General features: G+C 37.1%; 1 protein-coding gene across 3 annotated transcripts in view; it reads left to right on the forward strand.

The window, feature by feature from the left end:
• The window catches only part of TSGA10 (testis specific 10), a 105,326-nt gene extending 90,570 nt beyond the window's left edge, over positions 1 to 14,756 (forward strand). For all 3 annotated transcript variants that reach the window (XM_060168585.1, XM_060168586.1, XM_060168587.1), the window contains 4 exons: positions 7,006 to 7,208; positions 9,171 to 9,275; positions 9,453 to 9,602; positions 14,063 to 14,756. In XM_060168585.1, the coding sequence (XP_060024568.1) occupies positions 7,006 to 7,208; positions 9,171 to 9,275; positions 9,453 to 9,602; positions 14,063 to 14,087 (483 nt within the window). In that variant the 3' untranslated portion in view covers positions 14,088 to 14,756. The remainder of the gene's footprint in view (positions 1 to 7,005; positions 7,209 to 9,170; positions 9,276 to 9,452; positions 9,603 to 14,062) is intronic.
• Positions 14,757 to 15,053: the final 297 nt, after the last annotated feature.

Raw genomic sequence — 15,053 nt, forward strand, 5'->3', positions numbered from 1 at the left:
CCTACTATTACTGTGTTACTATTGATTTCTCCTTTCATGGTTGTTTGCATTTGCCTTATGTATTGAGGTGCTCCTATGTTGGGTGCATAAACATTTATAATTGTTATATCTTATTCTTGGATTGATCCTTTGATCATTATGTAGTGCCCCTCCTTATCTTTTGTAACAGTCTTTATTTTAAAGTCTACTTTATCTGATATGAGTATTGCTACTCCAGCTTTCCTTTGATTTCCATTTGCATGGAATATCTTTTTCCATGTGTTCACTTTCAGTCTGTATGTGTCCCTAGGTTTGAAGTGGGTCTCTTGTAGACAGCATATATATGGGTCTTGTTTTTTGTATCCATTCAGCCAGTCTGTGTCTTTTAGTTGGGGCATTTAATCCATTTACATTCAAGGTTATCATCGATATGTATGTTCCTATTACCATTTTCTTAATTGTTTTGGGTTTGTTTTTGTGGGTTTTTTTCTTCTCTTGTGTTTTCTGCCTAGAGAAGTTTCTTTAGCATTCGTTTTAAAGCTGGTTTGGTGGTGCTGAATTCTCTTAGCTTTTGCTTGTCTGAAAAGCTTTTGACTTCTCCATCGAATCTGAATGAGATCCTTGCTGGTTGTAGGTTTTTCTCTTTCATCACTTTAAATATATCCTGCCACTCCCTTCTGGCCTGCAGAATTTCTGCTGAAAAATCAGCTGATAACCTTATGGGGATTCCTTTGTATGTTATTTTTTGTTTTTCCCTTGCTGCTTTTAATATTTTTTCTTTGAATTTAATTTTTGTTAGTTTGATTAATATGTGTCTTGGTGTGTTTTTCCTAGGGTTTATCCTGTAGGGGACTCTCTGTGCTTCCTGGATTTTGGTGACTATTTCCTTTCCCATGTTAGGGAAGGTTTTGACTATAATCTCTTCAAATATTTTCTCAGACCCTTTCTTTTTGTCTTCTTCTTCTGGGACCCCTATAATTCAAATGTTGGTGTGTTTAGTGTTGTCCCAGAGGTCTCTGAGACTGTCCTCAATTCTTTTCATTCTTTTTTCTTTATTCTGCTCCTCTGCAGTTATTTCCACCATTTTGTCATCCCGCTCACTTATTCGTTCTTCTGCCTCTGTTATTCTGTTATTGATTCCTTCTAGTGTATTTTTCATTTCAGTTATTGTGTTGTTCATCTCTGTTTGTTTGTTCTTTAGTTCTTCTAGATCTTTGTTAAACATTTCTTGTATTTTCTCAGTCCGTGCCTCCATTCTACTTCCGAGATTCTGAATCATCTTTACTATCATTACTCTGAATTCTTTTTCAGGTAGATTGCCTATTTCCTCTTCATTTATTTGGTCTTGTAGGTTTTTACCTTGCTGCTTCATCTGTGACATTTTTTTTTTTTTAATGAGTGGGATTGTGTTCCTGTCCTACTGGTTATTTGGCCTGAGGCTTCCAGCACTGGGGTTTGTAGGCTGGGTCTTGGTGCTGAGATGAGGAACTCTGTGAGACCTCACTCTGATGAATATTCCCTGGGGTCTGAGGTTCTCTGTTAGTCCAGTGGTTCAGACTCGGAGCTCCCACCACAGGAGCTTCAGCCTTACCCTGGGCTCGTGAACAAGATCCCTCAAGCCACATGGGGCAGCAAAAAAAAAAAAAAAAAAAAAAAAGAGAGAGAACAATAACAAAGTAAAAAATAAAATTAGACTAGGAAACTAACAGATAGGTTAGAAAGAATATAAAAATAAAAATATAGATGAATCAACAACCAGAAGGTACATCAGTACCCCAATAGTAAAAAAGAGGAGGAAAAAGCAAAAAAAAGCGGTGTGGGGAAGACTTTGGCTGTGGAGGGCAGGGCCTAAGCAAGGGCAAGGTTTGGGCAGTGGGCGGGGCCTATGCTTAGGACCCACAGGGCTGGAAAAGACCCTGGGGGCTGTGGGGTGTTGGGGCTTAGGCTCTAGGAACAGAAGAGGCCCAGGCATGCCCCCCACCCCTGGTCTTAGAAGGCAGGAAACCTTACCTGGCAGCCCAGCAGGCTTCCTGGGCTTGAGGGGGTAGGGCAAATGACCTCCTCTCCTCTCCTGCTCTTCCCATCTGGGAGGGCCCCTCCCACCTGCCTCTCCTGATCTTCCCGGCCTCCCTCCTATGTCCCCAGGACCAATGAGGGGTGGGCGGCCTTGGAGGGCAGGGGACCGGCCTGGGAGCTCAGCAGGCTCCCTGGGCCCGAGTGGGCAGGGCAATCATCCTCCACTCCTCTCCTGCTCCTCCTGGATGGCCTCTCCCACCTGCATCTCCTGATCTCTCCGGCCTCCCTGCTATGCCCCCAAGGACGCATGTGGCCTGGATCGGGCTTTGGATAGGGGAAACCAGCTTGGGAGCTCAGCAGGCTCCCCGGCCCTAGTGGGCCAGGCGATGGCCCTCCGCTCCTCTCCCTCTCTTCTGGGAGAGTCCCCCCCAACTGCCTCTACTGATCTCCCTGGCCTTAGGGGGCACAGATCCTGTCTGGCCTCCACTTCTCCTCCCCCCTCAGTCCCCCTACATCTTACTGGTTCACTTTGGGGTTCCTCCCATCTCCTTGGGTGTCAGAGTCCCCCACCAGCGGCCAGCAGGCACCCTAGTTGTGGGGAGAAGCTAACTCCACGTCTTCCCACACTGCCATCTTGACTCCACCCTCTCTTTCCTTTTTAAGGCTGAACAATATTCCATTGTGTGAATATACCACAGTTTGCTTATTTATTTGTCAGTTTGTGGACACTTGGGTTGCTTCCATGTTTTAGCTATTGTGAATAATGCTGCTATAAACATGGGGGTATAAATCTCTCTTCAAGATGCTGCTTTCATTTTGTTTGGGTCTCTACCCAGAAGTTGGATTTCTGGATCATATGGTAATCATATGGTAATTCTATTTTTAATTTTTTGAGGAATCTCCATACTGTTTTCCAAGGCAGGTGTACCATTTTACATTCCCACTGACAGTGCACAAGTGTTCCAATTTCTCTACATCCTTGCCAACACTTGTTTTTCAGCCTTTCTTTCTCTCTTTCTCTTTCTTTCTTTCTTCCTTTCTTTCTTTCTTTCTTTCTTTCTCTCTCTCTCTCTCTCCCCCCCTCCCTCCCTCCCTTCTTCCCCCAACCTCTCTCTCTCTTTTGCTAATAACTATCCAGATGGGTGTGAAGTCATCAGGCTAATTCTCATAGTATTTTTAAATACTCCTGACATAAATTTTTTTGCCTTAGAATTTAGTTATTTATATATTTATGTTTATCCCCATAATAAGCTGTATTTCAAGTGCAAGAACTATCTTACTTATCTTTGTATTTCTTCAGCTGTACTATGCATATAAGGGACAGTCAAATAATTTTTCTAAGTTAAACTTTTGATTTTGAGATAATTGTAGATTCACATGCAATTATAAGAAACTATACAAAGAAACGTTGTGTCTCCTTTACCTGGCCTCCCCCAATGGTAACATCTTGCAAAACCATAGTATAATATCTCAACCAGGCTTTTGACATTGTTTCAGGCAAGATATGGAACATTTCTATCACAGGACCCATCATGTTGCCCTTTTAGCTCTATCTACTCCCCTCCTATCCACAACCTCTCCTTAACCCCTGGAAACAAACAGCTAATCTGTTCTCCACTTGTAAACTTTGTCACTTCAAGAATGTTGTATAGATAGAATCATACGATATGTAAACTTTTGGGATTGGATTTTTTCACTCAGCATAATTCTCTGAAGATTCATCCAGGTTGTTGCATATATTAGTGGTTCATTCCTGTAACATAGTTTGTTTAATCATTCATCCTTTGAAGGACATCTGTTATTTCCAGTTTGGAGATAGAGAGAGAGACAGAGAGAGAGAGAGAGAGAAAGACAGAGAGAGAGAGAGAAATTAAAGACCCAAATAAAAGGAAAGACATCCCACATCCATGGATCAGAAGACTTAACACTGTTAAAATGGCAGTACTACCCCAAGTTGGTCTACAAATTCAATACAATGCCTATTAGAATGCCAGCTGGCTTCCTCATTGAAACTGACAAGATGACATAAAATTAATATGGAAGTGCAAGTGACGCAGAATAGCCAAAACAATCTTGAAAAAGAAGAACAAAGTCAGAGCACTTCCCAATGTCAAAACTGTCTATAGTAATCAAGACAGTGTAGTACTAGCATAAGGAAAGATATATAGGTCAGTGGAACAGAATTGAGAGTCCAGAAATAAACTCTTACATTTGTGGTGAAGTGATTTCCAAAAAATTGGTAGCAGTACAATTTAATGGGGGAAGAATAGTCTTTTCAACAAATGCTACTGGGACAACTAAACATCTACATGGAGAAGAATGAAGTCGGATTCCTATCACGTACCATATACAAAAATTAAATTCAAATGTTTTATAGGCCTATATGTAAGAGTTAAAATTATAAAACTCTTAAGAAGAGAACATACAAATAAATCTGTGTGACCTTGGGTTACGTAATGCTTTTTTAGAGTCACATCAAAAGTACAACAGAAGAAAAAATAGATTAGAAGGACTTCATCAAAATAAAAAACTTTTGTGCTGCAAATGATATCAACAAAGTAAAAAGACAATGCACAGAATGGGGAAAACATTTGCAAATCATATATCTAATAAGAGATTTGTATCCAGAGTATATAAAGGACTCTTGCAACTTAGTAATAACCCAAACTCAAAAAATGGGGAAAGGATCTCAATAGACATTTCTCTACAGACACTACATAAATGGGCAAAAAGCACATGAAAAGATGCTCAACATCAATAATCAGAGAAATGCAAAACAAAACTGTACCATTTCATAACCACTAGGATGGCTATAATTTACAAAAGACAATAGCAAATGTTGACAAAGATGTAGAAAACTTGGAACCCTCATACATTGCTGGTGGGAATGTAAAATAGGCCTCTTTGGAAAACATTTTGGCAGTTCCTCGAAATGTGAAAAAATAGGATTACCGTAAAGTCCAGAAATCCCACTCCTATTTATCAAAGAAGAATGAAAACATAGGTCCATGTAAAAACGTATACACAAATGTTCTTATCAGCATTATTTATAATAGCCAAAAAGTGTAAATAACTCAAATATTCCTACATCTATGCAAGGGAATATTATTTGGCAATAGAAGTAATGAAGTACTGATACCTGCTAAAACATGGATGACTCTTGAAAACATTACACTAAGTGAAGGAAGGCAGTCCCATAAGACCACACACACATTGTATGATTCCATTTATATGAAATGTTTAAAATAAAGCAGATCATAGAGATAGAAAATAGATTAGGGATTGTCTAGGGCTCGTGCTGGGGTAGGAGTGGGGGAATGACTGCTAATGTGTGCTGGGTTTCATTTGGGGATGATGAAAAAGTTCTCACAATAGGTTGTGAGATTGTGGTATGATCATACAACTCTGTTAATGTACTAAAAACCATTGACTTGTACAATTTAAATGGGCAAGTGGTATGGTATGTGAATTATATTCCAATAAAGCTGTTACCAAAAATGTGACGCTCCATTTTATATTCCTGCCAGCAAGGTATATGAGATTGCCATTGCCCATTTTAATGTTAATCAACACAAAAGCTAAGAAATTTGCCAGTTTGATAAACTACAACATTGGTTCACCTGAAAGAGCTTTTGCTCCCCAGGAAACACTTAGCAATGTCTGTAGACATTTCTGACTGTCACAACCAGGGTTGGGGGATGCTGTGGATCTCTGGTAAGTAGAGGCCAGGGATGCCACTAAACATCCTGTAATGCATAGGGCAACTCCCTACCCCAAATAAATGTCCAACCCAAAAGATCAGTAGTGTCAAAGTTAAGAAATCCTGGACTAGAAATACCGTCTTGATTCAATTTCTATTTCTTTGATTATTAGTAAGGGTAAGTTATTCTATATGTTTACTAATTAGCTGTATCTTGTACATTTTCTGTTCACATCATTAGTTCATATTTCTCCGCAGTTTGTTCATCTTCCTTATATTAATAAGATATTAACTATTTACTGAGTTTATTTTCATCTGTTTTTTTCCTCGTAAATTTTGTTTCTTTATAATGAGTATAAATATGTTTTTTTCTACAGTCAGACATAATTTTTTAATTGTATCTCGTCTAAAAAGTTCTTCCCCTACCTGCCCACCCCTTTCCTAATAATTTCATTTTTATTTAACTTTTTTTCCTTAGGGTTTTATCTTTTTACATTTAACTTTTTTTTTTTTTTTTGCGGAACGCGGGCCTCTCACTGTTGTGGCCTCTCCCGTTGCAGAGCACAGGCTCCAGACGCACAGGCCCAGTGGCCATGGCTCACGGGCCTAGCCGCTCTGCGGCATGTGGGATCTTCCCGGACTGGGGCATGAACCCACATCCCCTGCATCGGCAGGCGGGCTCTCAACCACTGCGTCACCAGGGAAGCCCAACATTTAACTTTTTTAATGCATATGTAAATTATTATAATATGTATTATGAGATAAGGAATAATTTTTTTCTAAATAATGTCTGGTTTTTCTCCTTTTGAAGAAACATTTGGCTTATAGAACATATTTTAGGCTCAAGATAACCTTCAAAAAGTGAAGTTTTCCACAGGATCATGCAAGAGAGGGAATGTGCAATTACTCCTTATCTTTCTTAACTATGAAGCGCGATGACATTCCATCAGGAAATTAGGTGTTTATAATTCACTCAACTCAGGACAAAGCAGTAGTTACAGATACTACCATGTCAGTCTTGCAGAAATAAGAAATATCAAAGCTGGAAATGGAAATTGTTTGAAGTTTGAGATTAATAACTCTTTACTTAAATTAATGAACTTTCTGATATTATCAGAGAGTTGGGGAAAGTGATACTCAGTGTGTGTGCGTGTGTGTATCTGGTAAGAAGGAGGACACAATTTCTAATCAAGAAATTAAAAGTGGTTGTCAGTTTATAACATAATACAGACATTTTATGAGTCTCTGATAATACATCAGTTAAGTGAACGAATAGGAATAAGTATAGGTATCTTCCTATTATTGTACAGATGGAGAATGAGTTGGATTCTGCTCGTTCTGAAATAGAACTCCTCAGGAGTCAGATGACAAATGAGAGAATCTCCATGCAGAATCTAGAAGCTTTGCTGGTGGCCAATCGAGACAAAGAATATCAGTCTCAGATAGCACTTCAAGAAAAAGAATCTGAAATTCAGCTTCTTAAAGAACACCTTTGTTTGGCAGAAAGTAAAATGTGAGTTGGTTAGCAATATGATAACATAAAGTCATATTTCTAAAGTTTTGGTACTTTATAGATTAATAGAATTTCAAAGCTGGCGTTTAGACAATTTAGTGTCATAATTTGCTATTAATTAAACTGAGGACCCCAAATATTGTGATTTGTCTAAGATTTAGTACTTATTTCTATTATATGTTTATCTAAATTTATCTAAATTTAAGTTTAACCATCTTTGTTGATTGTTTGGGTATAAATGAACACCTACTGATCTAACATATTGCCTTTAGGAAATAACCAGATTAGAAGAAATTAAGCACTTCTGAAACCAGAAGAATTTTTCCATTTATGGACCCACCTGGTAGTGCTACCGTCTTTCCATTTGCCACATATTATTTCCCTATGTACCTGTAAGTGTATGCTGGTTACCTGGAAGAACTGCTGCATTTACAGAATGCTGAAGACTTCCCCCAGAGCATTGATTTTGACTTTTTTTTTTTTTTTGTGGTACGCGGGCCTCTCACTGTTGTGGCCTCTCACTGTTGTGGCCTCTCCCGTAGCACAGGCTCCGGACGCACAGGCTCAGCGGTCATGGCTCACGGGTCCAGCCGCTCCGGGGCATGTGGGATCTTCCCGGACCGGGGCACGAACCCATGTCCCCTGCATCGGCAGGCGGACTCTCAACCACTGCGCCACCAGGGAAGCCCTGATTTTGACTTTTTATTTTAAGAATCCCTAATACTGTTAGCACCTTATTTACAAGACTGGAGGATTAGGTGGAAATGCCTGCCTGCATAGTGAATATTTTATTATTAAACATAGTGAATATTTTATTATTAAAATATTAAACTAATATTTTATTATTAAAATATTTTATTATTAAACTTAATATTTTATTATTAAACTCACTTCTCACAAAACTTCATGGGGACCCTTAGCCTCTGTTCTTATCTGTCCAACCTATAACACTTTTTCATCCAGCCTCAACTCTGCCCTCCCATCCGAGCAGGGGACGTGGGGAAGGACAGGAATCATGGTCTCAGGAATCAGCTACTTGTAGGAGCCCCGACTAAGCAAAGGCTGCAAAGCCAGGGTCCGTTTCCTTCAGAAACTGATTTTAGGTTTTGGCAGCTGTGATTGAGTCATTCTTTTCAATCACTGCAGCTGGGCTTTTGGGGTACCTTCAACCAGTTCTGCAGGATGATTTCCTCAAGCCGTAGATGGAAATTGCCTCAGTGAAATGTGCCGACTCTCCCACCTTAAGGGGTACATTCTGTTTTAGACTGGCTGGTGAGTAGTATCAAGTAAGCTTGATAAAGTTGTGTGTTCTTAGTCTCTAAAGTTTAGACTCCAACAGTCTGTAATGCAGTCCTGAAAGGCAGCAGATAGGATAGAATGTTCTGTGCAAGAAGCATTCACCTCTGTCATCTGCCTCATGGTAGTGTGCCTTATCACAGGGTTTTTGAGGCAGTGTTTAGCCCTAAGGAAGATCCTGTTAAATTGAAGAGATTTTGTTTTTAACAGTAGATATATCAAATTTCATTGCAAGTATATATAAGGCATTTGGTCAATTAAATGTACATATATACACACACATTCATCATGGTGCTAGTGAATTCCAGTATTATATGCACTGGAATATGCACCTAATACCTTAAAGTACACTTGTAAAAATGATCTGCAGTAAATAAGTAATATAGGTAGATAATAGATAATAGTACCCCTCTAAACATAAAGAAACTGAGACAGAAAAGGTTTAACTAATTGAATGGGGCTGGGACAGCTTAGGCTTTTAGTAGGCTACTTTGCACATTTACTACATCTAAAGCTGGCATATTTTAGATGCACTAATACATCTATGAAAATGACAGTTTTGCTTGGATCCAGCTGAGAAACCATTGCCAACATGGTTTCATGTACTCTAGGAGTCCTAGCCATATTTTACCTGTAATTAACTGTCACTCACATTCTTTTACACAGGGCCATCCAGAGTAGAGATGTGGCCCAGTTCAGGAACGCCATAACGCAGTTGGAAGCTGATTTAGACATTACCAAGAGACAACTAGGGACAGAGCGCTTTGAAAGGTAAGTGTGTCTCTATGCCACGTTCAGCCTGGAAAGCATTGTTCCTTGGATAACCACAGATTTTGGTTATTTCATGATGCTTAGATTTTAAAGCATGATTTGAACTATAGTTCTACGACAGTGTTAATAATGTCGCTGGATATAAAGTTTAGTAAAAGTCTCACTGTTTTGCTTTAGGGAAAGAGCTGTGCAAGAACTTCGCCGCCAGAATTACTCAAGTAATGCTTATCATTTGAGTTCCACAATAAAGCCAAATACAAAATGTCACTCACCAGAACGTTCTCACCATCGATCTCCTGACCGAGGCCTGGATCGATCAGTAGAAGAGTAAGTGGTTTAAGGATCCATCCTTCGGGAACCATATAGCAATAAAAACTGAATATCTGAGGGGGTAAGAAAACTCTGTAACAGTCTACCATTAATAGTGCTATTTAAACATCATTACATAATTAGATATGTAGACATAAAAATAAAGTATTTTGATAATTAGTTTTATATAAATATGTTAAAGAAAGGTCTATTTTATCTAATGTCTACATAAATTATATTTTTAAAATCTGATTTTCTTTTTTTTCTACATCATACAGTTTTTTCATATACTTTCATTGACAAAATATTGGCTAATTATTACAGCACCATAAAATACATATACTTCAGGAAAATAATAGGCTAATTTTTCAGAGGAAAATATTTTAGATATATTCCTGTATGTCACAAATTTCATAAAAACATTTTTATTTAGAAATAATCTCAACGTTACAAGAAGTTAAAAAAAAAATGCAAAGAACATCTGTGCAACCCTTTACCCATACTCACTATTATTAAAATTTTACCGCATTTGCTTTTTCTGTGTTTAGACAACACATGCTGTCTCACGCACTCACATTCTTGCACTTGTTCCTTCCTCTCTCTCTCTTCTATCACATTATCTTGCTAAATTCTTTTACTTTTTCATTAAGTTTTGTAATTGAATCTTTAGGGGTTTCTAGATATACTATCATGTCACCTGCAAAAAGAGATAATTTTATTTCTTCTTTTCCTATATGTATCTCTTGAATTGTATTCTCTAGTTGACTGCATTTGCCAGTATCATCAGAATAATGATAAATAGCTGTAGCAAAAGTGGACATTCTTGGGGCTTCCCTGGTGGCGCAGTGGTTGAGAGTCCGCCTGCCGATGCAGGGGACACAGGTTCGTGCCCCGGTCCGGGAAGATCCCACATGCCACAGAGTGGCTGGGCCCATGAGCCATGGCTGCTGAGCCTGCACATCTGGAGCCTGTGCTCCGCAACGGGAGAGGCCACAACAGTGAGAGGCCCGCGTACTGAAGTGGACATTCTTGTTTTAATTCTGACCTGTGGTGGGAATGCCAGTGGGGTTTGCCCATTAAGTAAGATACTGGCTTTAGGATTGAGGTTTATATGTTTTATGATATTAAGGAAATACTACTCATTACTATTTTTTCAAGACTTTTTATTAGGAAAGGATGTTTTTGTCAAGGGCCTTTTTATCATCTATGAAGATATGGTTTTTCTCTTTAGAACTATTAATATGTGAATTATATTAATAGATTTTCAAGTACTGAACCATCTTTGAATTTCTGGCATAGCCCCTACTTGGTCATAGTATATTATTTTCTTGGTGTTCACTACTATTTCATTTATTTTAGATCTGTGTATCAATATTCGTAAGTGATATTGGTCTGTAATTTTCTCTCTGTGCTATTTTTATCAAGTTTAGATATAAATGTTATATTTGTTTCAAAAAAAGAATTTGAAAATCTTTTGTTTACCGTGCTTTGAAACAAGTTATATAGTTGGGGATTATTTGATCTCTAAAGATTTGGGTGAGTTTACCTGTCAAACCATGTGGCCTTGGTTCTTTTTTTTTGTGGGATGTACTTCCTTAATAACTTTTTCTATGCTTCTTTTTTTTTAAAGCCTTGACACGACTTTTTTTTTAAAATTTATTAATTAATTTATTTTTGGCTGCGTTGGGTCTTCATTGCTGCACGCGGGCTTTCTCTAGCTGCGGTGAGAAGGGGCTACTTTGTTGCAGTGCGCGGATTTCTCATTGCTGTGGCTTCTCTTGTTGCAGAGCATGTGCACTAGGTGTGTGGGCTTCACTAGTTGTGGCACACAGGCTCAGTAGTTGTGGCTTGCGGGCTCTAGAGCACAGGTTCAGTAGTTGTGGCGCACGGGCTTAGTTGCTCCACGGCATGTGTGATCTTCCCGGACCAGGGCTCGAACCCATGTCCTCTGCATTGACAGGCGGATTCTTAACCACTGCACCGCCAGGGAAGTCCTCTATTGCTTCTTTGGAAATTGGTCTTTTTAAGCTTTCTATCTCTATTTGCCTAAAAGTTATCTAGGCTTTCAGTTATCTAGGTTTTCAAATTTATTTGCACAGAAGTAACCAATGCAATATCTTATAAATTTTAAAATTTCTTCTGTATCAATAGTTATATCCTTTGTCATTTCTTATTTGTATGTTTCTTCCTTTTTTTGTTGATTACCTTAGCCTATGGTTTGTTTACTTTGTTCATTGCTTCAAAGAACAAGTATTTTGATTTATTGATTTAATCTGTTTTTCTTTCTTATTAATTTCTGTTTTTATTTATATTATTTCCTTCCTTGTGCTTTTTCATTTACTTTGTTGGGTTTTTTTCCCTAGAGTTTTGAGTTAGAAATTTAATTCATTTATTACCATTCTTTCACTTTTATTGATGTAGATATTCAGAGCTATGAATTTTTCTGTGATCACTGCTTTAAATATATCCCATAGATTCTGATATATGGTGTTTTTGTGATCATTATTTTTCATAAATTCTGTAATTTCTGTTTGTATTTTCACTTTTACCCAAGCGTTATTTGATAGAAAATCTTTTAATTTTCAATGAGAAGAGCTTTTTTGTTTGTTGGTTTTGGTTTCATTTTTAATTCTGAGTGTTATTGCATTGTGATCAGAGACTATTGTCTATAATATTTCTATTTTATGGACACTACTGATTTTTTTTGTACTTTACTGCATGATCAATTTTTGTGAACAGTTCATGTGCACTTGAGAAGATACATTCTTTCTTATCAGAGTATAGTGTAATATATCTAAAAGATTTGCCTTTTTAATTTTTAGTTCTTTTATAATGTCGTTTAATTTTTGTTCACTTGTTTTACTAAGAATGGTGTTTTAAAACCTATTATTAGTATGTTTTTATTTCTTCTTATGTCTCCTATAAATTTTGTTTTATATAGGTGGTTTGCTGTTTTATTTGTGGCATAGATATTCTGAACTATCATATCTTTATTGTGAATGTGGCTTTTATGAAGTGTTATTTTCTGATGCGTTTAATTTTTTTGGAAGGAGGAAGGACTTGACGCCTGCTTTGTCTGGTATTAGAGTTACAACTCCTGTTTCCTTATTGTCTCCATTTGCCTGGTAGATCTTGGTCCATCACTTTATTTTTAACTTTTTTGAATCACTGCATTTTAAGTATCTCACTTCTATATAGTATGGATTTGAGTTTTGCTTTATGAATCATTTTGAAATTTTTTTAAAACAGGTGAATTAAGCTCCTTCATTTTATTGATATAACTTAAATTTGGCCTCAACTCTGTCATATCATCTTATGTTATGATAACCGCATTTACTATGTGATATTTACTCTATCTGATTATTCTTCTTTGCTTGTGAACATTTCTTTTGATATTCAAGAAGTTTTGTGTTTCATTATAATGGTTACCTTTCTATTAATACTTTTAATAGTACCCTTAAAGTACCCTTTTTAAAAAATTTTAACTTTTTGCTGTTAGTTTTAAATGGTATCCTTTGACTGCCACCTATCATCCAGACAACAGTCAATGTACTTAATTTACTTTCCCCGAACCACTGATCTGTTTCTTGTTCCTCTAGTGTTGCCTTTTCAAGTTGTCATATAAATGGAATCATGTGTTAAGTAGTGGCTGACTTTCACTCAGCACTACATATTTGAGATTTATCCGGCTTGTTGTACATATCAGATATTATTGGATATTCCTTTTAACTGCTGAGTAATATTCCATTGTGTGACTGTAACACAGTTTTGTTTTGCTTTGTTTTACTTTTTATTATTTTGAAATCATTACAGCAGTCTCACAGGTAGTTGCAAAAATAGTACAGATAGTCCCACATATCCTTCCCCCAGCTTCCCCAATGGCAAGCCAGGAAACTGACATTGGCATAATTAACCAGTCTATAGGCCTTATTTAGTTTTCACTAGTTTTTACATGTGCTTGTGTGTGTGTGTGCAGTTTTTTTACACAAAGAACATATGACATCACCACAGTCAATATTCTGAATTGTTCCATCAGCCCCGAGGAACTCATTCCTTCATGATACCCTTTTATGGTCACAGTCCTCTCGTTCTCCTCCCTATTCCTGAGCAAACACTAATTTCTTCTCCAGCTCTATTATTCTGTCCTTTTGAGAATGTTGTATACATGGAATCACACATGGGATGTAAGTTTTTGAGACTGGTTTTTCTCTCTTAGCACAGTGCCCAGGAGATCCATCTAAGTTGTGTGTGTCAATAGTTCATTCTTTTTTATTGTTGAATCCATAGTATTCCATGATATGGATGTATCACAGCTTGTGAAAACTGAGTGAAAAAATACATTGTATCTGTTTTCTTACACAGAAGCTGAGGGAAAAATCCTAAGTCTTACCAAATTAATATTAGAACACATTTTTTTATTCATCATGAAATCATTGAGTTGAAAATATTAATCTACATAATTTTTTTCTCTCTTATAGGAATCTTTGCTATAGAGATTTCTGACACGTGAAAAGATTCTTCATATCCTTGGGAGAGGTCAAAGTTTCAAACTGATTTTTTTCTTGCTATATGATTGCATTTATCTTTTGAATGCTTGACAATGTTAAATGAATTTATTAACGTTGTGCCTCTGAATCTCTGTTTTCATGTGCCATATCGCAGTGATCTGAGATGACTTGTAAAAAACAAAAATGCATATGTCTCTTTCTATCCATACAGTAATAGTGAGTGTAAAACCTGCTTACTTCACTATTGAACACTGTTATGTTAACTCTCCGGAGTAAATAAAGAAGATTATAAAAAGGGGGAAAAGCGTTTTTACAAAACTGATTTTTTCTTTGTGATTTATGCTTTCATGGCTGGACAAGTTGTGCCACAATAGGTGCAGTGTACCAATACTGGCCTGGGACCCCATATTCCATTTTGGAACCAACGTGACATTAACTCTAGGCCATAATCTAACTTCAAAGCAGTAGATAGTACGAGTGTGTCAGGGTTTTTAAATACATAGTGTTGTACCACTAATTAACATACATTTTCTACAATTGTTTACCCTTACTATTTTTAGAAAGGTAGGTGATGCTATATCTGTCAAGAATGTAAAAATTTTTAAAAAGTCTGTATTTTTAATATGTTTTTCTTTAAAATATTAAAATACTGCAGTCAACTTAATTGCCATTTTATTTATTTATTTTTTTGCCTGTGGCAGCTGTCTATAATGTAGAGTACCAAGTTCAGTGGTGTTTCCTTATTTATTCCTTATTTATTCCCTAACATCTCCTAAATCTCTTACCGTTTCTGTCCATAGACTTTGATTTAATGCTGATATTACAGTCTGAACACTACTGGTAAAAGCTATTTGTACTCTTGCCATTTTAATAATTTTTAAAAAGCCCTGTCATTAATAGTATTCATATGATACAGACAGTTTCTCATTTTATAGAGTCACTATTCATTATGACTACAGTA

This window comes from Lagenorhynchus albirostris, chromosome 13 (assembly GCF_949774975.1).
Source record: "Lagenorhynchus albirostris chromosome 13, mLagAlb1.1, whole genome shotgun sequence".
Classification (NCBI taxonomy): Eukaryota; Metazoa; Chordata; class Mammalia; order Artiodactyla; family Delphinidae; genus Lagenorhynchus; species Lagenorhynchus albirostris.